General features: G+C 48.3%; 1 protein-coding gene across 2 annotated transcripts in view; it reads left to right on the top strand.

The window, feature by feature from the left end:
* LOC141266087 (cytochrome P450 2C20-like) overlaps positions 1 to 24,592 on the top strand; it is a 451,920-nt gene that overhangs the window by 146,209 nt on the left and 281,119 nt on the right. For both annotated transcript variants that reach the window (XM_073679995.1, XM_073679993.1), the window contains exon 5: positions 13,324 to 13,484. In XM_073679995.1, coding sequence (XP_073536096.1) covers positions 13,324 to 13,484 — 161 coding nt within the window. The remainder of the gene's footprint in view (positions 1 to 13,323; positions 13,485 to 24,592) is intronic.

Raw genomic sequence — 24,592 nt, 5'->3', positions numbered from 1 at the left:
CTGGCTGAACAAATCAGGAATCAGAAGAAGAGGATATGGATCACGGATGGTAATTTGCTTTAATTCCCGGAAATCTAAACAGGGACGTAGACCGCCATCTTTTTTCTTCACAAAGAAGAACCCTGCCACCATGGGCGAAGATGAGGGTCTGATATGTCCCTTCTCCAGACTCTCCGCAATGAAATCCTTCATGGCTTGTCTCTCAGGGCCAGAAAGATTATACAGTCTGGATTCTGGTAGTTTCAATCCGGGGGTCAGATTAATAGGACAGTCATAAGCTCGATGAGTAGGCAAATCCTGACACCCCATCTCAGAAAAAACGTCCTTAAAACCAGACAGGAAAGCCGGTAATATAGAGACAGTAGCAAGGGAAATATCTAAACAGTTTTCATGGCAGCAATCTCCCCATTCAATAATCTCCCCGGCTTGCCAATCCACCAATGGATTATGTTTAACAAGCCAAGGAATACCCAAAACAATCGGTGTGGGAAGATTGTCCAGGACATAGCAAGGGATTATTTCACAATGAACTGACCCCACCCTCAGTTTTACATTATGTACAATCTGAGTAAATGCTTTCTGTGCAAGTGGCACCAAGTCAATGGCAAAGATGGAAATAGGTTCAGCTAAAGCACAGCAAGCAAGCCCATGAGTTTTTACAAACTCAGCATCAACCATGCTGACTCCGGCTCCACTGTCAACAAACACAGAAATTTTCTCGGCTTTGCTCTCTAGCACCACCTTTGCTGACAGGACAAAGTGGAAATTGCAGGTTGTTAATAAATGCACCCCTTGTTTATCCATTTCCAGACTACCAAGAGGTAATTGAGCCTCGTTTTGCTTTGGAATTGCAGGACAGGTCCCAACAAAATAACCCTTTTTCCCACAAAAAAACATACACCTATTTTCCTGCAAATCTCCGGAGAGATGTATGATGTAGAGACACCCCCAAACTGCATGAGTTCCTCCACCTTCCCCAGTACTGGCTCAACGCCAGATTGCTCCGCTGGCAGAGGTACACAACCCCGACAAGAAGGCCCCGGAGAAGGTGGTCTCACCCAACTATCCCGTAGGCATCTATCAAGACGTATGGCCAATGACATGGCAGCCTCCAAGGACTGAGGGGTTTCATTTACTGCCAAGGCATCTTTCAACCTTTCAGTAAGTCCCTCACAAAATTGACTTCTAAGGGCTGAGTCATTCCATTTGGAATCCGTTGCCCATCTACAGAATTCCGAACTGTACACCTCCACTGACCAATTACCCTACTGAAGGTGAAGTAGCATAGACTCAGCCAAGGTGACTCGGTCAGGGTCATCATAGATGAGGGCCAGTGCCCTGAAAAACCCCTCCACAGACTGGAGACAAACCAAGTCCTGCGGTAAAGACAACGCCCATGACTGAGGATCTGCCTGCAGTAGAGAGATCACAATACTAAACCGTTGCTCCTCATTTTTGGAGGAGTAAGGACGAAGTTTAAATACAGTTTTTGGCCTCCTTGAAAATAAAAAACTTGTCCCTTCCTCCTGAAAACCTATCCGGGAGGGCAACTGTGGCACCCCAGGGGTCTGGTTGCCACAGTGGCTTTGCCTCCCTAAAAAGAGGTAATGCCATGCCTGGAAGCAAGCAGGGATCCCCTTGTCAGGGATACTAAACATGCAACACTTTCCTGGCTCCAGGCCAGCAAGGGGAGTCCCCTCCCCTTGGCAACTGGGATCTGGGGGCGGGGTTAGTTAGTCTTAGTGTGAGGAGTTGAGTTTAGGACATCAAGTAGACAAGAGCTAGGGATTGGAGCTGAGGTAGCTTGTCCTAGCTAGAGAAACACAGAGGACCGGACACCGGAGTCCGAGGCTGTGGGGTACTGAGGGCCCAGCAGCAGATACCGTAGGGCAGGAGATTGAAGGTCTCCTGGCCCCATCAGATGCCCGGAGGCTCAGCAGCACAGAGGGACCAGCACTGCTGCGTGGAAGCAACGCATGAGTAAGGCCCGAACTGCCTGCCATACGGGTGAGCACAGAACGTTACACTCAGGGGCGTGGGCTATAGCACAGCTACAAGCAGCAGAGCCAAAGAGTATAGTGAGAAGGGGAGGCCTACAACTTCACCTGGCAAGGAGGACTCTATATTTGCTTCCAGGCTGACCGGACTCTTACCTCTAGCCAGTACCCCTATCCAGGCTTGCCTAATTGTCATCAGTAAAGATACTGGGACTGCACTATACTGACTGTGGTTATTACTGCACTACGGCACCCTGCACAACCACCAACATCCACACCCTTTCCTGAAGCTAACTCTTGCTGTGGGGAGTCATAACATCCTTGCTGCAATACCACCAGCTTCAGAGGACTGTTCCGCAGCGGCGGCCCCTTTAGCTGCATTACACAGGTGGCGTAGTTGGACTCTTTAATAAAACCTATACATATAATTTCCCTTGGATTGACCGCCCTGGGTCACGGACCGGGTCACCGCCCCTGTGACTACAACCCCCAGCATCTACCGGCCCGGCACCGGGCACCCCACGGCCCAGGGGGCGCGTCAATTTTGGCGTAGTCGGCAGGATTTCGTGCCCATTGCCACCGGTTACTGTGCGCCTTAACGAACTGTGTCGCATACCGTGGTGAAGTTTCGCGCCAATTGCCGCTGTTTCCCGCCATTTCCGAGTTGCCGCGCGGGAAGAAGAGGGGCGTAACCGCTTGAAGCGCGTGAAGCCCAAGCCCCGCCTCACGCACTGACGCAGCGTCAGGTCCTGGAAGGAGGCCCCGTGCCAGGAAGCGTACACCCTGACGTCAGACGCAAGGGGACGCCAGGTCCTGCACTGGGAACTGCTAGTCGAGCAGTTCTCCTCTTCCCGTCCGAGGGACCGCAGCCGGCTCAACAAGCAGGAAGGTAGGCCGCGGTTCACTAGGGGGGAGGAAGATGCCCAACATGGAAGAGGGTTCAGCCGCCAGCACGGCCGCTGCCACTGTAATGCTGTTATCAATGCCATACATACCGCGGGCGGCATGGTTGCCCCAGTACTCAGGAGAGTCGCACACCCTGAATGACTTTGAGGAAAGATTGCGCAGTTTGTTTAAAGTGTACCCCCTGTTTGAGGAGCAGAAAGTCAGCATCCTCATAGGCCAGCTAATCGGTGCAGCCCAGAGAGAGGTGAAGTCCTGGCCGGGCAGAGACAGAGGCACTGTAAAAGAAATACTGGCCCGGTTGAAGGATACTTTTGACACCTGCACAACAGCGGAAAATAAAATGAAGTTTTACGGGTGCAAACAAAGAGTACAGGACAGTGTACGGGACTATGCTCTTAACCTGCAGGAGGCGCTGTGGGCCATCAAACAGGTAGACCCTGACAGTGTGCATGATGAGAACAGTACATGTGAAAAAGACTTAGGTATACTAATAGATCATAGACTGAACATGAGTCAACAGTGTGATGCAGCAGCAAAAAAGGCAAATACAATTCTGGGATGTATTAACAGAAGCATACAGTCTAGATCACGTGAAGTCATTATCGGTCTTTACTCCTCTTTGGTCAGACCTCATCTGGAATACTGTGTACAGTTTTGGGCACCACATTTTAAAAAAGACATAGACAAACTGGAGCAAGTTCAGAGAAGAGCGACCAGAATGGTGACTGGTCTGCAAACCATGTCCTATGAGAAACGGTTTCAGGATTTGGGAATGTTTAGCTTGCAAAAAAGAAGACTGAGAGGAGACTTAATACCTGTCTACAAATATGTCAAGGGCTGTCACATTGTAGAAGGATCATCTTTATTCTCATTTGCACAAGGAAAGACTAGAAGCAATGGGATGAAACTAAATGGGAGGAGACACAGATTAGATATTAGAAAAAACTTTTTGACAGTTAGGGTGATTAATGAGTGGAACAGGCTGCCACGAGAGGTGGTGAGTTCCCCTTCAATGGACGTCTTCAAACAGAGGCTGGACAGACATCTGTCTGAGATGATCTAGTGAATCCTGCTTTGAGCAGGGGGTTGGACCAGATGACCCAGGAGGTCCCTTCCAACTCTACCATTCTATGATTCTATGATTCTATGATTGCTAACTGAACAGTTTATTGAGGGACTCCTGTCCAGCGCTCACAGGACGCAGCTGCGCATTATGGCTCTGCAAAACCCTGATCTGGACTTTGCACAATTTAAAGACAGAGTCATCAGGGTGCTGCGGGAATCAACACCAGGAGTCGCTGGATCCCACCGGCGCCCAGCTATCAACTACCACCAGGAGGTGGCATCCTTTTCTCCAACACCTGTGGAGGCTGACGTGCAGACGCTGGACAATGACCCATCTGCAGACCTGCGCCTTCAGGTCCAAGAGCTGACCAATAGCGTGGCCACGTTAACCAAAACCGTGCAGGCCCTGCAAGTGTCTCCCCTGGAAAAGATCGAGCTGACTTCCAGTCCAGATGATGTCCCGTGGCGACGACAGAAAAGAATTCCACCGATCAGAGGGAGGAACAACGATCGCTACGACCAGGACGGACAACCCATCTGCCGCCGCTGTCAAAAGGCGGGGCACTACGCAAGGTACTGTAATTTAAACGAGCAACACCTGGGGCAGAGGGCCAACCCCCAGGAGTAAGACGACCAGGCCCACAAAGCTGGCAAGACAAGTACGTGGGAGGACGGCCGGTCCTACCTGTCGTGCTTGATGGCATCCCAATGAACACGTTGCTGGACACTGGATCCCAGATGACCACTATGCCATACATTCTTTATAAACGATACTGAACTGATTCAGACATTACCCGCCGTCCAGATGAGCATCTGAGCATCTATGCCAGCAATGGTCAGCCCTTGCCTCAGGTGGGGTATAAAGAGGTGACCATAAAAGTCGGCAAAGTAGAGTTGCCATCGCAAGGAATGATAATTGTTGATATTGATCGCCGAGAAAGTCATCCCATGATAACCTTAGGCACTAATGTTATAGAAAATTGTCTTTCAGAAATTATTGTCTTGTTACAGCAGGTCGCGGAGACTGCCAGTTCCAGTCAGCAGCGGTTCTGCAGAGAGAAATCAGAGCCCTGATGAGAAGACAACAGGTAGAACTGTCTGGTGGTGAAACTGGCAGTGTCAGGATGAGTGACCCATTCCCCATTGCCATGCCCCCTAGAAGTGAAATGTTGATATGGTGTTGGGCAGCAATCGGTCGCGGGGGTCGAGATTACCAGGCCCTGTTAGAGCCCGTATACTCTGACAGTAGGCCCACCATTTTGACAGCCAGGGGGGTGGTTGATGTCCGCAATGGGAGAGTGCCAGTCCGCATCCTGAATTGTGGGGAGGAAGAGGTCCATTTACCCCGGTATGCTACCCTTGCTAAATTATTCACGGTTAGTAACAACTCTATAAAGGCATCGGAACCCTTGCCTCCATCCAAACCGGCGGAGGATAATGGCTCTAAGGGACAGATGGAGGATTGGTGTCAGAAGCTACACGTGGGCACTGACTCCACCCCTCAGCACCAAAAACATGGAGTATACTGGGTGGTCCAGGAGTATGAGCGGATCTTCAGCAAACACCCACTGGATTTTGGGCAGGTAAAAGGGGTACAACACCATATCCCAACGGGAGATCATCCACCCATTAAAGAGCGGTACCGGCCTGTACCCCCAGCTCACTATCAATGTGCCAAAGGGATGTTACGGGAGATGAAGGAGGCTGGGATGATAAGAGATAGTTGTAGCCCCTGGGCAGCTCCATAGTTCTCGTCAGGAAAAAGGATGGTACAACGAGAATGTGTGTTGACTACAGGCAAATTAACCGCATTACACATAAGGATGCCTACCCGTTACCCAGAATTGAAGAGTCCCTAGCTGCATTAAGATCTGCTAATTATTTCTCTACTTTGGATCTCACCAATGGGTATTGGCAGGTTCCTGTAGCAGAGGCGGATAAAGAAAAGACCGCATTTACAACTCCGATGGGCCTCAGCGAGTTCAACTGCATGCCATTCGGGCTCTGCAACGCCCCAGTAACCTTTCAGCGGTTGATGGAGTGCTGTCTGGGACACAAGAACTTCGAGACTGTGCTGCTGTACCTGGATAACGTCATTGTCTACTCCAAGTCCTATGAAGATCACCTGAAGCACCTGGCAGAGGTGTTTGAAGCCCTAGCTGGGATTGGCCTGAAGGTGAAGCCGTCCAAATGCCTTTTGAAGCCCAAGGTAGAGTACCTAGGTCATCTGGTAAGCGCCGAAGGTGTAGCACCAGACCCTGAAAAGGTCACCGTAATCAAGGACTGGCCAAGACCCTCCACTATTAAGGAAGTGCGGCAGTTCCTCGGGTTGGTAGGCTACTACTGAAGATTTATCAAAGGCTTCACCAAGATAGCGGCACCCATGCAGGACCTCCTAGTAGGCCAGTCCAGAAAGGCCAAAACCCCGAAGCCTCCGTTCAAATGGGATAAGCCAGAAGACGAATCCTTCACCTGACTGAAGATGGCCCTCACAGGAGACGAAGTCCTGGCCTACTCTGACTATGGCCAACACTTCATACTCCATACGAACGTGAGCAACGTGGGGTTAGGAGCGGTGCTGTCCCAGATACAACAGGGCACAGAGAGAGTAATTGCCTATGCCAGCAGGAAGCTCCGGCCCACAGAAAGGAACCCCGATAACTACTGTTCCTTCAAGTTGGAGTTCCTCACCGTAGTCTGGGCTGTGACAGAGCGCTTCAAGCACTATCTCGCCTCCTCCAAATTTACGGTCTTCACCTACAATAACCCGCTGATGCAACTGGAAACTGCGAAGCTTGGTGCCTTGGAACAACGATGGATGGCCCGACTATCTATGTTATGTTCTGCTACCAGAGCTAAGGAAAGAGAGGAGATCTGTCCCTACGATAAAACTCAGCTTTATCCCTACGATGTAACAGGGGACCTGATCCTGCGATCAGACCTGCTAAAGTCCTAAGCTAGTCTGTACGGAGACCTATAGATGTGGGGAAGGAATCCCTACAAGTACTAAGGACTGGGAGGAAAATGGGACACCTCCTAACAGAAATAGTAGCAGACAGACAAACAAACAAAATATATAGAACACTGAGGTCCGTAGACCAAGCAAACTAACAGAGTTAGATACAGAGCACAGGCTAGCTAGAAAGTAGTTATACAATGAAGTCCAGCAAAGCCAGAAGGGCGGAGCAGGATTAAATAGGCCAACAAGGTCATGTGACCAGCAAAGGAAAAAACCTAAGAGCAAGGTTCTAACAATCTAACTATGAGTTCACCATCAAGTATCGGGCTGGGCACAAAAATGCAAATGCTGATGCGCTGTTTAGGATGCCCAACTTGCCAGATGGGGGAGAAGACCTGGAAGAGCTGGAAGAGATAGAGATACCCGCTTTCCATCGTCATGGGGTAACCCAGTGCTCCCATTGTGTGAAGAACAGGTGCTCCGCCAATAGAGAGGTCACATTCAACCCATTGCCCCACCATGGATGGGCAGAGACACAGGATAGCGACCCGGCTGTCCGCCTGGTAAATGAGTTGCTGACACAGGCTGACTCGCGCCCTTATCCAGATGCTCCACAGGAGACGAAACAGCTGTGGAAGGAGAAGGTCAAGCTTTTCATCTATGAAGGGAAGCTGTGTCAAAGAAGTATCAACTCCCAGACGCATGAACTGGTCTGGCAGGTGGTAGTCCCGAGGCAGGATGCGTCGATGGTCTTAGAAGCGTACCACGATGGAGCAGGACACTTCAGGTGGAAGAAATTGGAAGTCCTGCTACGTGAGCGATTCTACTGGGCTGGCATGAGAAAAGGAATCGAGAGATGGTGTCGAGAATGCGGACCATGCAACCTGAGAAGAAAAGACCATGACAGCCAGAGGGCTCCCCTGCAGCCCGTCATCAACAAACAGCCACTCGAACTGGTAGCCTTGGACCACATGAAGCTAGCCCCAAGCAGGTCAGGCTATGTCTACGCTCTCACCATCGTAGACCACTACTCCCAGTTCCTGGTAGTAGTGCCAGTGAAAGACCAGATGGCTCAGACGGCAGCCAAGGCATTTCAACAGCACTTCTGTCGCCCGCACGGTTACCCTGACCGTGTGCTTACTGACCAAGGTCCAGCATTTGAAGCAGAGGTGTTCCAGGAATTCTGCAACCTGTACGGCTGCAAGAAAATCAGGACAACGCCGTATCACCCCCAAACCAACGGGTTGTGTGAGAAGATGAACCAGGTGGTGATAGACCTGTTGAAGATGTTGCCCCTTGAAGAATGCAGCCTGTGGCCAGAGAAGTTGCCAGATCTGGTAGATATATATAATCACATGCCGGTGAACTCCACCAATTGTACACCCGCTTACCTGATGAGGGCAAGACCTGGTAAGCTGCCCATTGACTTGGACATGGGAGTCCTAACACCAGAGACAACCTCACCAGATGCGGATTGGGATACCGAGCGGCAGCAACAATACCGCAAAGTGCAAGAGAGTGTTGAAAGAAGTTTGTCCCAGGCAAGACAAAAGCAAGAGAAAACTTATAATCAACACGCACCTGCTGTCCCCTTGTTACCTGGAGAACAAGTACTTCAGAGAAAGAGACGACTCCACAAACTAGATGATCAGTGGGAGGTAGAGCCGTACACCATCCTACCCTCGAGATACGATAACACCAAAGTGTGCCTCATCAGCAAAGATGGAGGAGAAACTTCAGCGGCAGTCTCAAGAGACCACTTGAAGATATGTCCTGAGCAGTTAAAACACACTAAAGAAAATCAAGACAACCCTCAGCCCACAGAAGAAGTGGAGGAAGTGGTCCAAACAGTACTTGGAGAATTTCCCCGGTCGTGGACACAGGTAAACAATGCAATTGTAGTACCGGTCCATACCTTTCTACAAGCAGCCTCCCCGGAAGCTGCAGAAGTCCCAGAACAGCTGGAATACCAGTCAGCCCCAGAGACAGAAGTTTCATTATCAGCAGACCAGGAGAATCAACCCTCTGCTAGCAGTGAACCTGTCGTACCCATGGTGAGCCAAAGAATTTGTAAGAGATTACCCAGCCTACCAGTGTTACCTCAGACTACCCGTAGAGTAGGTCACACTGAGCCCACCACACAAGGGGTAGACAGAAGGGACCAGGGTAGAGCAGTAACCACCAGTGTACTACGTAGGTCGACCATGAGTACAAAAGGTCAGCTCCCTGCTCGTTGGAGAAATTAAAATGTTAAGTTTAAAGTATAAGAGTATTAAAATGTATGCTGTATATAGTTACCCATAAGGGTATGCCAGAGACTTTGCCAGTTTGAAAAATTTTATATGTGTTTATCCAGTTACCCGAAAAGGGTATAAAGACTTGTAGGTTATGGATGGTGAATAACCAAAGAACTTTCCATTGTAAATAGTTGCACTTATTAGAGTTCCCCTTATTGGTGCTATATTGAAAGACAACTGAACAAAAAACCGTTTGGCGTGGCCGAAGACGTGGTCCAACGCCGGATCACCAATGCCCCGCAGCCACGTCCTGGGCCAACGTTGAGGGTTTTCGGACGGGTACCTCATGTTCAAATTGCACCTTGCTCAGTGGAATGGACACCTGGTTGCAGATTATACTGTAACCTGTTAAAGACTGTAATGTTAATAATTTTCTATGTGCCTTGTTATTGTTATTTGTTACTTTTGAAAAATATTCTCAGTCCGGGAGTACTGAAATTAACTAGGGGGGAATGTGGCACCCCAGGGGTCTGGTTGCCACAGTGGCTTTGCCTCCCTAAAAAGAGGTAATGCCATGCCTGGAAGCAAGCAGGGATCCCCTAGTCAGGGATAATAAACATGCAACACTTTCCTGGCTCCAGACCAGCAAAGGGAGACCCCTCCCCTTGGCAACTGGGATCTGAGGGCGGGGTTAGTTAGTCTTAGTGTGAGGAGTTGAGTTTAGGACGTCGAGGAGACAAGAGCTAGGGACTGGAGCTGAGGTAGCTCGTCCTAGCTAGAGAAACACAGAGGACCGGATACCGGAGTCCGAGGCTGTGGGGCACTGAAAGCCCAGCAGCAGATACTGTAGGGCAGGAGATTGAAGGTCTCCTGGCCCCATCAGATGCCCGGAGGCTCAGCAGCACAGAGGGACCAGCACCGCTACGTGGAAGCAACGCATGAGTAAGGCCCGAGCTGCCTGCCATACAGGTGAGCACAGAACGTTACAGTCAGGGATGTGGGCCACAGCACAGCTACAAGCAGCAGAGCCAAAGAGTACAGTGAGAAGGGGAGGCCTACAACTTCACCTTGCAAGAAGGACTCTATGTTTGCTTCCAGGCTGACCGGACTCTTACCTCTAGCCAGTACCCCAATCCAGGCTTGCCTAATTGTCATCAGTAAAAACCCTGGGACTGCACTATACTGACTCTGTGGTTATTACCGCACTATGACACCCTGCACAACCACCAACATCCAAACCCTGCCCTGAAGCCAGCTCTTCCTGTGGGGAGTCATAACATCCTTGCTGCAATACCACCAGCTTCAGAGGACTGTTCCGCAGCGGTGGCCCCCCCCCTTTAGCCGCATTCCACAGGTGGCGTAGTCGGACTCTTTAATAAAACCTATACATATAATTTCCCTTGGATTGACTGCCCTGGGTCACAGACCAGGTCACCGCCACTGTTACTAGAACCCCCAGCATCTACCGGCCCGGCACAGGGTACCCCATGGCCCAGGGGGCGCGTCACAACCTTGGTTTCAGGCCGGGCAAGCCTACCTGCAGAGACCCCCACATTAGCGACCAGTAGCCGCTGATGTTGCTTCTGAACCTCAAAGCAGAGGTCATTCACCTACAGGGACAGACAGAGAAACTGCTCTGCGAGCTCTGCAACAATACCCATACCAAAGGAGAAAGGAATAAAAAAGTCCATGCCCAAAAACACATAGAGGAAAAAAAAATGTCAGTCTTTTTTTTTTTTCTTTTTTTTTCTTTTTCAAAATGTGCTCAGCCAGCGATAATGTCACGCAAGGTGTGGGAAAGACTTAGTGCAACACAAAGGGAAGAGGGAAAGGGAGCACAGACTATATGGAAAGGGGTAAAGTGAAGACCTCCTAGGTTGATCTAGCATCACCCTGTCTCCCCTAAAGTCCTGTATTGGCTCTTCACCAATCGCCGCCTTGCCCTGTCTTTCCCTGGCGTATGACTAAGGCTAGGTATCAGGAACTCCACAGGGACGACACCGGGGAGATCACGCAATATCTCGCTGTTGCCATCACACTGTCAGTATTTCGTTCAGAATCACGAGCACACGATCCAGACTACTCGCTACATGGATATCGGCAAGCGACTAGTGAGACTATGGCATCACACCTCGGGATTCCAACACATGGAATCCGTGTTCACGCCCCGTACTGTAACTGTCAGCTTCACGATAACCCAATTATTATTATTCTCTGCCACCAACAGCCGAGTTGGGAATATAATACAGGCCTGGCCAGATGCCTACGTATTGGTAGTGTATATGGCTTCGGGGAAGGGAACGATTACAGGACAAAAGAAACAGAACTATTACATTTTATATTTAATCCAAAAGGGAGGCAGTGTTTAAGAAAAAAACATATACAAGGATGTTACAAAGGAAACATTAAAATACATAAGCAGTTACATAAAATAAACAGGATAAAAAAAGACAACTTACACTATTCGATCGCGGAGATGATTCAATATAGGAGGAGGAGGGACTCCCCAGTTTTTTGAGGGTTATCGAACGCGACCCGCTGTGTATAATCTTTATACCCCCCTGGCAATGAGTGCTCCTGTATTCTCCATAGGTTCTCTTATACCTAAGGGGAGATTTGCCCACACGCCCCTTATGGTGACATCATGTGGTCTGGTCTCTAGCCTGTACATTTTTATTAAAAACGCTAACTTCTGCGATAACTCATCGCTCGTTGATCGCAGAAGCTTGCCAACGACGCCATTTTTCCTGTTAGGATTTTACCTTCATTTAGAGACCACACATCGCATAGTTGCAGTCTGCTATTCTGGGGTTTTTGCGCTACAGTTCTCCAGAGAGGCCTAAGCCTATGAAAAACTGAGCATCTGGTTTCTTAGCTGTCCCTGCCTCCAAAAATATGGGTCCCATTATTGTCAGAATTACAGAACATCAGTTATTCCATATTTCATATCGGAGTCGATGTGGCTGGAGATCTCTTTTTTAAGCTCGGGAAAGCAAACCTTCCCAGTTACAGACAAATTATTGCAATCCTGCCACTAATTACCCCCTGCGTGTATCAGGGACAAGAGGCTCACATTCTAAGTAGCTTGGTGACACCTCTTGGCTGACATTTGTTTGTGTAAGCTATTTTGGCTGTGGGTGATAATTTGAAGGAAGACTCTGTAGATTGTCATCTCTGGACTGTGTTAATTGGGTCTTAGTGCTGAGATTTTTATGGAGACAGTTTGGTACTCACAAAAGGGAGAAATGGTCAATATCCATGTCAGGGAAATATGGAAGAACATTTTTCTGACATCAATATCTCCCTGACACTAGGGAAGGGAGGAGATGAGCACTAGTTCATCTACACTAAACACTATGGACAACAGGCGTGGACAAATAGGGGGAAATTGCTTAGCTTTTGATGAACTCCAGACAAATGAGCACACATCCTCAAGCTCCAGAGAGGATGAAGTACTGCTCTTGCTAATGCTTTCACAGGTAGTAATGAATATCGCCAGCACCTCCCCCTGAAACACAGCAGGTATTTATACACCCAGGCAGGGTGTTAATTAGCCAGAGGGAGGTAGCCGCTGGATCCTAGAGACAGCCTCTAAGAGGATGTCTGTAATGCCAAACGCAGAGATCGCCTGCAACCAACTGCAGGATGACTGTCTGTCACCTCTGACACACCCATGACACTACCACTATCTGCACTGCTTAGACTTTATTATTTTTTATTAGACTCCATGATGTCTGTAGTAGGAAGCTGAACACTGAGAATTAAGCTTCCTGTCTTTTTCCTGCACTGATAATAGAGATGCATTCTGCAGATGTGCAACTGCTGACTGCGACCACTAACATTGTACTGGGAATTCGCTTTAAGTTGACCACAGACAATGCGGTGGTACTGAATAAACTGTTAGCTTCACCTGAGCAGTCCTTATACCAAGGCTGTGGGGAGCTCTACCAGATTCTGGCTGCACCTAAAGTGACTCTTGGATTTTGGCAGTCCTTCAATACCTATGTGGGTGTCTCAGCATCTACTTCCTGCCACTATCTGCCCTGTGACTTTATTATGCCATGCTGGACCAGCCTCTTAGTATGAATGTTCCAAAGAATGAGTAGAGTAGGATGATAAGTGGAGGTCACTTCATGATGTTCTTGCTTTCTCTCCACAGGAAAGCCCTTTAACCCGGTAATGACCTTCGGCTGCGCTGTGGGAAACATCATCAGTTCTGTGTTACTTGGGGAGAAATTTGATTACCAGGACGAGAAGCTGCAAGAACTTATTTTATCTACAAACAGACAAATTAGAAGCCTCTCATCTGTGCTAAACACGGTGATCTATGATTATATTATGGGGCTATATTCTTCAGAGATTCAGGCTGTTCCATATTTTTATGGCAGAGTCATATTGTAATATGTTATTACTAGTGATGAGCAAGCACTAAAATGCTCAGGTACTCATTGCTCGGGTCGAGCACATTGGAATACTCGAGTGCTCAGTCCGAGTAACGAGCTCAATGTAAGTCTATGGGAAACTCAAGCATTTTCCAGGCGGCTCCGCCCGGCGGTCTGCAGAGGGCCAAAAAATTGCCCAAATCGATGGGAACACTGCTCAAATGACATGGGAACAGCATGGGGAAGACCCCTGGAAGCATTTCTGACTCCCAGATCACTGCTGTCAACAATATTGTCTGAGTATTACATCACTCTTATGGACTGACAATAAAACATACAAAAACGAAACCAAAATGGATTTTCCAGGGAAATATGTTAAGGAACATCCTTTCCAGGGAAATGACTTGTATATAAGGCAAAACAAATATACAAAAACAAAAATGCTCCTCCGCACCTTGGACTATGTTCACACTTAGCATTTTTGATGCGTTTTTGCACTTTCGCATTGCTTTCAACCAAGATAAATACATTCACCGGGAAATGGTCATTTTAACATTTTACAACCTAATCAGACACATCTTGTTTCATTTATGAAGGAGGGACTCTGAAAGTCACAAAACTTATTTTTATAGGGCCATCAGGCGGCCCTTACTATTCTTAAAGGGCCAGCAGTCGGCCCTCGCTATTGTTAGAAAGCCATCATCTGGCTATGCTTTGTTGTTCCCATTATTAACGAGTGGGTCTCCTATACTGTTATTGCGTATGCAGTGATTACAACGGCTGCCAAAAATTTGGACGCAACCCAATACCCCTTTGAAAAGACATAGAAAAGAGTCTCAGTAAAAAAAAAATGTTCCCATTATAAAGGAGCGGGTCTCCTATAGTGGTAATGCCCATGCTGTGACTGCAAGGGCTGCCAAAATTTGGGAAAAACCCCACTAACAATTTAAAGACACATGGAGCTGGGCCACAGTAACGAGTATGACATGTTCCCATTAGAAAGGAGAGGCTCTACTATTCAGTTATAGGGTATGCAGTGAGTGAAATGGCTGCCAAAATTTAGGAAAAACCCAACTAACAATTTAAACACACATACATCTGGGCCACCATGACAAGTATGACATGTTCCCATTAGAAAGGAGAGGGTCTGCTATTCAGTTATAGGGTATGCAGTGAGTCCAACTGCTGCCAAAATTTAGGAAAAACCCCACTAACAATTTAAACACACATACATCTGGGCCACAGTGACAAGTATGACATGTTCCCATTAGAAATGAGAGGGTCTGCTATTCAGTTATAGGGTATGCAGTGAGTCCAACTGCTGCCAAAATTTAGGACAAACCCCACTAAGAATTTAAAGACACATAAAGCTGGACCACAGCAACAAGGTATGACATGTTCCCATTAGAAAGGAGAGGGTCTGCTATTCAGTTATAGGGTATGCAGTGAGTGCAACAGATGCCAAAATTTAGGAAAAAACACACTAACAATTTAAAGACACATAGAGCAGGGCCACAGTAACAAGTACAACAGGTTCTCATTAGAAAGGAGAGGGTCTCCCATACTGTTTGCCTATGCAGTGACTGCAATGGCTGTCACAAATTTGGAGGGACTCCAATGCCCCTTGCAAGAGACGTAGAAGTCGGATGGCCTCCTGAAAACAATGTTCCCATTATTAAGAAGTGTGTCTCCCATACTGTTTGCCTACGCAGTGAAGCAACGGCTGGCAAAAATTTGGAGGAACTCCAATGTCCCTTGCAAGAGACGTATATATGTTGATATGGTACATATGGTGGTGATATGGTGGTGGAGAATGAGGATGCAGAGAAGGAGGAGGACAAGAGAAAATAGACTAAATCATGAAGCATATACCCATGTCTGGGTATGAAAAGGTGCATGGGAATACACCTCCCAAGAAAAGACACTGGACTTGAGTTTATGTTACGCTGCTATCATTCGGTGGTGTTGAGGAGTCTGGCCCAATCCAGCCCTTGTTCATTTTTATAAGAGTCAGCCTGTCAGCATTTTCAGTTGACAGGCGGATGCGCCTATTGGTTATAATTCCACCAGCGTCACTAAAAACCAACTCTGACAAAAAAACACTAGCGGCAGGGCAGGCCAGGACCTCCAAGTCGTAGAGAGACAATTCATGCCACGTTGTATGCTCATCAGTTCAACCTCAGGTATCTATTCCATTTAGTGACCATATCTCCGAGACCTTGGGCCATTGTTCTCTCCGTCACCACAGGTCATCTCACATGCAAACCCAGGGGATGGGTTCCACCTGAGAAAATATTTCCACTAAGGCACAATTAGCTGGGGGAGGGAGGTGTGAGCTCTTCTGCCGATTCAGGGGGCTGAACCCTGTGCAGGAGAAAGAGAAGATTCGTTACTAGTCGGACGGAGAGCTGGGTGGTATCACGGGCTGCGGTCGTGATATCCATCATCCGAAGGAGCATATGCTGTGACTGCCAATATACCGGCGGGAGATACAAAAAGCTGTGGGCTAACCAAAAGTTGGGGGACAGTGGATATCACCTGGTATGGGGCAGTGGAACTACTGATCCCAGGTTGGAAACTCAAGGACTAAGAGAATTGCCTGTTGGACATTTACCTGGAATTGCTGTTCACCGTGGTCGGAAGGAATAAAACTAATTGCATCGATAACCTGCCTAGGTGATTATTAAAATCCACAACCGCACATCTTTACAGGAACAGTGCTCAAATGACATGGGGACAGCATGGGGAAGACCCCTGGAAGCATTTCTGACTCCCAGGTAAATTCTGTCAACAACGTTGTCAGAGTATTACGCCACTTTTACGGACTCACAATAAAACATACCAAAACGAAACCAAAATGGATTTTCCTGGGAAATATGTTAAGGAACATCCTTTCCAGGGTAATGACTTGTATATAAGGCAAAATAGATAGCCAAAAACAAAAATACTCCTCCATACCTAGGGCTATGTTCACACGTAGCGTTTTTGATGCGTTTTTGCACTTTTGCATTGCTTTCAACCAAGACAAATGCATTCACCGGGAAATGTCATTTTAACATTTTACAACCTTATCTGGCCATGTGGTGCGTGACACATCATCAGACACATGCATACAGTGCTGAAAAGTCATGGGAACAGCATGGGGAAGACCTCTGGAAGCATCTCTGACTCCCAGGTCACTGCCTAAAAGTGTGCCCATCATAAGTGATGCTTGGCGCATGCGAAGATGCCTCCTGCCATGCACCTGTCGTTGCAGACATGCAACAATCACCGTCCACGTCCTTGTCCCACTGCAGAGTTCTGTTGTCCCTACTACATACCTTGGAATGCAAGCGCAAGTATGCAGGCAGCCACCCACCCACCCACAGGCTGCAACACTAAACTGCCAGATTTCTGGGCAGCTTTTTGCGTTTTATGCTCGTGGAGGCGGAAGCTTTTCACAACCTCATGCCGGCGGCGGCCGGGTGTCCATACTCCGTACCCAGCCGCCACTATATTTCCCTGTATCGCCTCCGCCTTCCACAAGCACGGGTCCCACAACATTACCCGTGCCCTCCCCAGTACACTTACTAGGAAGGACCACCTAACCACAAACACGTGGACAGGTAAATGTGGCCAGGGACAGTACGGAGCCAGTCCACAACTTTTTTTGCTGACAGTTGTATTTAGCTCGGTGAAAGGACTGGCATAGAGGGAAACCCTATCTACCCTGGGTGTCATTTCTCACAGGAAGTCCTGTAAAGCTGCTTTCACTTGAAATGTGGCCTTTTAGGCTTGTGGAGGCGGAAGCTTTTCACAACCACATGCCTCGTGTCCATACTCAGTCCCCACCCGTCACTACTTCTCCCGCTGTTGTCTCCGTCTTCTACTAGCGCGGGTCCCTGAACATTACTGCTGGTATTTTCTGTGGGAATTTGCTTGCCTCCTACCAGCCTGGAATATTTCCAGCAAACTATGGTACGACGCCATGGTATTAGCACTGCCCCCAGTACCAGTAGCGAAGCCATCCCAATTTCCTTCTCAGGAATTTTATTTGGTAGACTGAGTGGCTGCCCAAATACATTTTCTCACAAGGGAGCTGAAGATAGAGTGGCAGCAGATGCAAGTTTCTCCAGCCTGTTAGATACCAGAGGGTGAACGGCAGCACATTGGATCAGTGGTTAGCACTCAAGACTTGCAGCGCTGGGATCCTGGGTTCAAATCCCAGCAAGGACAACATCTGCAAGGATTTTGCATGTTCTCCCCGTGTTTGCGTGTGTTTCCTACTCAGTAAAAAAGCAGCAATAGAGTGTCCGGGAATCTTTCCACACGCTTTTCTTAGCGAGGACTGCTTCTTGGCAGGGTTTGACGGTCCCACCAGAGAATCCTCTGGTGTGGCTTGGCTTCTACCTCAGGAGAGTTCATGATAGCGCTAACTTTGCAGCTGCTATGGGGCTCTTAAGCGGGGGAGAAAGGTTATCTCTCAGAATCAAATCCTCTGTTGGGCACAATGTTTTTCAATCTGAAACAGCTTCTCAGTAGGAGTTGTATTTCACCACATTCTTTAGCTCGGTGAAAGCACTGGCATGGAGGGAAACCGTATCTAACCCGGCTGTCATTTTCTCCGTCACCAGGTTCCGCCCATTGTCACACACAACCATGCCTGGCTATATGTTCAGCGGTGAGAGCCACAGATCAGGCTGCTGTGTTACAGCTTTCAACAACTCTGCAGCACTGGGCGTTTTGTCAATTAAGCATTAAGCATGTTATCTTCAGCACAGCCTGTTGCCGCTTGGCCAAGGCAGTGCTGCAGTGCTGTCAGCTTGTGACTGATGTGGTCATTTCGGAGATGGAGGAGGAGGTGCATGAACTGAACAATGTGATTACATTGTTGTTAAATTAGTGACGCTGTTTTTTATACTAAAGAAAGATCCTATTGTTTTGTTTTTTATACGTTTTTTTTTAAGACAAATGCATTCACCGGGAAATGTCATTTTAACATTTTACAACCTTACTGGCAATGTGGTGTGTGACACATCATCATACACATCCTGTTTTATTTATGATGGAGGGACTCTGAAAGTCATAAAGCCTATTTTTATAGGGACACCAGATGGCCCTTACTATTCTTAAAAGGCCAGCAGTCGGCCCTCGCTATTGTTAGAGAGCCATCAGCCGGCTATGCTTTGTTATTCCCATTATTAACAAGTGGGTCGCCTATACTGTTGTTGCGTATCCAGTGACTGCAAGGACTGCCAAAAATTTGGATGCAACCCAATACCCCTTTGAAGAGACATAGAGGAGGGTCTCAGTAAAAAAAATGTTCCCATTATAAAGGAGCGGGTCTCGTATAGTGGTAATGCCCATGCTGTGACTGCAAGGGCTTCCAAAATTTGGCAAAAACCCCACTAAGAATTTAAAGACACATAGAGCAGGGCCACAGTAACAAGGTATGACATGTTGCCATTAGAAAGGAGAGGGTCTGCTATACAGTTATAGGGTATGCAGTGAGTCCAACGGCTGACAATTTTATTAAAAACCCCACTAAGAATTTAAAGACACATGGAGCAGGGCCACAGTAACAAGTACGACATGTTCCCATTGGAAAGGAGAGGGTCTGCTATACAGTTATAGGGTATGCAGTGAGTCCAACGGCTGACAATTTTAGGAAAAAACCCACTAAGAATTTAAAGACACATGGAGCAGGGCCACAGTAACAAGTACGACATGTTCCCATTAGAAAGGAGAGAGTCTGCTATACAGTTATAGGGTATGCAGTGAGTCCCACGGCTGACCAATTTTAGGAAAAACCCCACTAAGAATTTAAAGACACAAGGAGCAGGGCCACAGTAACAAGGTACTACATGTTCCCATTAGAAAGGAGAGGGTCTGCTATGCAGTTTTAGGGTATGCAGTGAGTCCAACGGCTGACAATTTTAGGAAAAACCCCACTAAGAATTTAAAGACACATGGAGCAGGGCCACAGTAACAAGGTACGACATGTTCCCATTAGAAAGGAGAGGGTCTGCTATACAGTTTTAGGGTATGCAGTGAGTCCAACGGCTAACCAATTTTAGGAAAAACCCCACTAAGAATTTAGGCACACAGAGCAGGGCCGCAGTAACGACAAATTCCCATAAGAAAGGAGAGGGTCTGCTATACAGTTATAGGGTATGCAGTCAGTCCAACGGCTGACCAATTTTAGGAAAACCCCCACTAAGAATTTAAAGACACACAGAGCAGGGCCACAGTAACAAGTACGACATGTTCCCATTAGAAAGGAGAGGGTCTGCTATACAGTTATATGGTGTGCAGTGAGTCCAACGGCTGACAATTTTATTAAAAACCCCACTAAGAATTTAAAGACACATGGAGCAGGGCCACAGTAACAAGTACGACATGTTCCCATTGGAAAGGAGAGGGTCTGCTATACAGTTATAGGGTATGCAGTGAGTCCAACGGCTGACAATTTTAGGAAAAAACCCACTAAGAATTTAAAGACACATGGAGCAGGGCCACAGTAACAAGTACGACATGTTCCCATTAGAAAGGAGAGAGTCTGCTATACAGTTATAGGGTATGCAGTGAGTCCCACGGCTGACCAATTTTAGGAAAAACCCCACTAAGAATTTAAAGACACAAGGAGCAGGGCCACAGTAACAAGGTACTACATGTTCCCATTAGAAAGGAGAGGGTCTGCTATGCAGTTTTAGGGTATGCAGTGAGTCCAACGGCTGACAATTTTAGGAAAAACCCCACTAAGAATTTAAAGACACATGGAGCAGGGCCACAGTAACAAGGTACGACATGTTCCCATTAGAAAGGAGAGGGTCTGCTATACAGTTTTAGGGTATGCAGTGAGTCCAACGGCTAACCAATTTTAGGAAAAACCCCACTAAGAATTTAGGCACACAGAGCAGGGCCGCAGTAACGACAAATTCCCATAAGAAAGGAGAGGGTCTGCTATACAGTTATAGGGTATGCAGTCAGTCCAACGGCTGACCAATTTTAGGAAAACCCCCACTAAGAATTTAAAGACACACAGAGCAGGGCCACAGTAACAAGTACGACATGTTCCCATTAGAAAGGAGAGGGTCTGCTATACAGTTATATGGTGTGCAGTGAGTCCAACGGCTGACAATTTTAGGAAAAACCCCACTAAGAATTTAAAGACACACAGAGCAGGGCCACAGTAACAAGGTACGACATGTTCCCATTAGAAAGGAGAGAGTCTGCTATACAGTTATAGGGTATGCAGTGAGTCCAACGGCTGACCAATTTTAGGAAAAACCCCACTAACAATTTAAAGACACACAGAGCAGGGCCACAGTAATGACAAATTCCCATTAGAAAGGAGAGAGTCTCCCATAGTGTTGGCCTATGCAGTGAATGCAAGGGCTGCCAAAAATTTGGTGGCATTTCAATGCCCCTTGGAAGACACGTGGAGGAGTGTTAGAAAGGAGCGGGCCTCCTATACTTGTAATGCCCATGCACTAAGTGTATGGGCTGACAAACATTTACCCCTGGGGGAAATACATGAACAAACTGTAAAAAACTGTTTTTTACGGGCATCATAAACACCCTTTAAAAAAATTAGGTGGCTGTTGCATCATGGATCATGGTAACCCTGGTGATATGGTGGTGGATATGGTGGTGGAGGATGAGGAGAAAGAGGAGGACAAGAGCAAATAGCCAAAATCAGGAAGCGTATACCCATGTGTGGGTGTGAAAAGGTGCATGGGAATACACCTCCCATAAAAAGACACTGGATTTGAGTTTATGTTACACTGCTATCATTCGGTGGTGTTGAGGAGTCTGGCCCAATCCAGCCCTTGTTCATTTTTATAAGAGTCAGCCTGTCAGCATTTTCAGTTGACAGGCGGATGCGCTTATCAGTTATAATTCCACCAGCGGCACTAAAAACCCACTGTGATAAAACGCTGGCGGCATGGCAGGCCAGGACCTCCAAGGCGTAGAGAGCCAGTTGATTCCACGTATCCAGCTTGGATACCCAATAATTATAAGGCACAGCGGAATCACGGAGGACGTTGGTACGGTCGGCAATGTACTCCCTCAGCATCTTCCCAAACTTTGCACTCATTGTGAGAGTACCCCGCGCCTCAGGGCCTGTCCAATGGGACGGTCTGAGAAAACTCTCCCAGAACTTTGAAAGTGTTCCCCTGCCTCTGCTGGATTGAAGTTGTGTCTCTCTCCCCTGTACTCCTTGGTTGTCCAACGAAGTGTGCCCTCTGCCACCAGCGTTGTCAGATGGGAATTTTTTTAATAGTTAAGCAACAAGGGCCTTCTGGTACAGCCCCATTTTTGTAGACCTGTCTGCCTCAATAAGAGATATAAAGTTCTCCTTGTAGCGTGGGTCTAGAAGTGTCACCAACCAGTAATGACTGTCACCCAAAATTTTGAGAACGCGAGGGTCATGGGAAAGGCAGTGTAACATAAACTCGGCCATGCGTGCCAGACTACTAACAGGCAAGACTTCCGTGTCCTCACCAAGAGGATGACTGACCATGCTCTCCTCCTCCTCCTCCTCTCTGTCCTCTGGCCATCCACGCTGAACAGACGGTATGACTACTGTGCAGGTAGTAACGTCTATAGTGCATGAAATAAGCTCCTGTTCTTCCTCCTCTTCCTCTTCCTCATTGTCACCCAATCCACGTTGGGATGAGATGAGGCTTGGCTGTGTGTAATCACCCTGTATGGTTCCTTGCTCCATCTCATCGTGCTCTGCCTGCAATGCATCCTCTTTGATTGTGAGCAGAGAGAGTTTCAGAAGACAGAGAAGCAGGATGGTGACACTAATTATGGCGTCATCGCCGCTCACCATCTTGATGGAGTCCTCAAAGTTTTGGAGGATGGTACATATGTCTGACATCCATGTTCACTCCTGAGGTCTTATGTGTGGAGTCTGAACTGAATACCAATGGCCTTGTTGATGCTGGTACTCAACAACTGCCTTCTTCTGCTCACAAATCCTTCCCAACATCTGCAGTGTAGAGTTCCAATGCGTGGGGACATCACACACCAGTCTGTGAGCCGGAAGCTGCCATCGCTGCTGAAACACTGCAAGGGCGGCGGAAGCTGTAGTTGTCTTTCTAAAATGGGCACACAGGTGGCATAGTTTAACAAGCAGATCTGGCAGCTCCGGGTAGGATTTCAGAAACCGCTGAACCACGAGGTTAAGCACATGGGCCAGGCATGGTACGTGTGTGAGCTCGCCTCACCTCAGAGCCGCCACCAGGTTCCAGCCATTGTCACACACGACCATGCCTGGCTGTAGGTTCAGTGGTGTGCCACAGATCTGCCTGCTCTTTCAGAGCTGTCCACAACTCTTCAGCATTGTGCGGTTTTTCACCTAAGCATAATAGCTTCAGAACAGCCTGCTGCCTTTTGGCCGAGGCATTGCTGCAGTGCTTCCAGCTTGTGACTGATGTGGTCATTTCTGAGATGAAGGCTGAAGAGGAGGAGGAGGCTGAGGTGCAGGAGCTGTAGACCGTGGGGGCAACCCTGATTGACCTAGGGCCCGCAATCCTTGGAGTCGGGAGGACGTGTTCCGTCCCAAGGTCCGACTGGGTCCCGGCTTCCACTATGTTAACCCAGGGTGCCGTCAGCGAGATGTACCGTCCCTGCCCACAAGCACTTGTCCACGTGTCCGTGGTTAGGTGGACTTTACCAGTAACTGCGTTGTTGAGAGCACGGCAAATGTTTTGGGACACGTATTTGTGTAATGTGGGGATGGCACACCGGGAGAAATAGTGGCGGCTGGGGTCCGAGTACCGAGGGATGGCCGCTGCCATCAGGTTGCAGAATGTTTCCGTCTCCACGAGCCTAAAAGGCAACATTTTGAGCGCAAGCAGTCGTGAAATGTGAGAATTTAGTAGTGTGGCCTGTGGGGCGTTGGCTGCATATTTGTGCTTGCGTTCCTAGGACTGGGGTATGGACAACTGAACGCTGCGCTGGGACAAGGACATGGACGTGCTTCCTGATGCTGCTACTTGAGAGTGTGCAACGACAGGTGCAGGGCAGGAGGCATCTTTGCATGCACCATGGACAGGGGATTGGCTTGCATGCACAACAGTGGAAGAAGCAATGGTGCCACCTGCAGACACTGTTCCTGGACCCTGGGGTTCGGCCCACAAAGTCGGGTGCTTTGCTGCCATGTGCCTGATCATGCTGGTGGTGGTCAGGCTGGTTGTTTTGCCACCACTGCTGATGCTGGGCTGGCAAGTGTTGCAAATGGCCTTTTTGGGGCTATTGGCAGAGTCTTTAAAAAACAACCAGACTCGGGAAGACCTAAACAGTTGTAATGGCAACTTCCTTTGTGTTGGTGTTACGGGGAACGGTTGCCTGCCTTCTGTCTGCGGCCACCTCACTGCTTCTTCCTGCCTGCTGGGGTGCTCCGCCTCCCTCCGCCTGTGTGCTGCTGTCCTCGCTCTGCATGTCCTCCTGCCAGGTTGGGTCAGTTACTGTATCATCCACCACCTCGTGTTCCACTTCCGCACCCTGGTCCTCCTCCTGACTTTCTGGCATTTGTGTCTCATCATCGTCCACCTCTTGGGACACTTTCCCACCGTCGCCTTCGTGTGACCGTGGCTGCTCAAATATTTGAGCATCGCTACACCTGATCTCCTCTTGCCCCGCTTCAAGTGGACAGGGCGAGAGTCCCGAATCTATAAATGGAAAAGTGAACAGCTCTTCAGAGTGTCCAAGTGTGGGATCAGTTGTCTCTAGGTACTTGGCATGGTGGGAGGAAGGAGGATCAGGGTGAGGAATATGCGGTCCAGACTCACGGCTACTGAGACTTGACCGTGTGGAAGACAGGGTGGTGGTGGTGGTGGCTAAGTGACTGGAAGCATTATCCGCTATCCAACCAACAACCTTTTGACACTGCTCTGTGTTCAATAGTGGTGTGCGGTCCCCTAGAAATTGGGACAGGAAGGTCAGGCGAGAAGATGTGGGGTTTGTTGTGGCACAATTTCGGCTTGCCCACGGCCTTGTCCTCAGCCTCTGCATGCACCATTACCATCACATCCAGTTCCCCATCCTTTGCCA

This window comes from Phyllobates terribilis, unplaced genomic scaffold, assembly GCF_046119375.1.
Source record: "Phyllobates terribilis strain yellow unplaced genomic scaffold, ASM4611937v1 Scaffold_4__5_contigs__length_816908805, whole genome shotgun sequence".
In the NCBI taxonomy this organism is placed as follows: domain Eukaryota; kingdom Metazoa; phylum Chordata; class Amphibia; order Anura; family Dendrobatidae; genus Phyllobates; species Phyllobates terribilis.
This window is presented reverse-complemented; position numbering and strand designations above follow the sequence as displayed.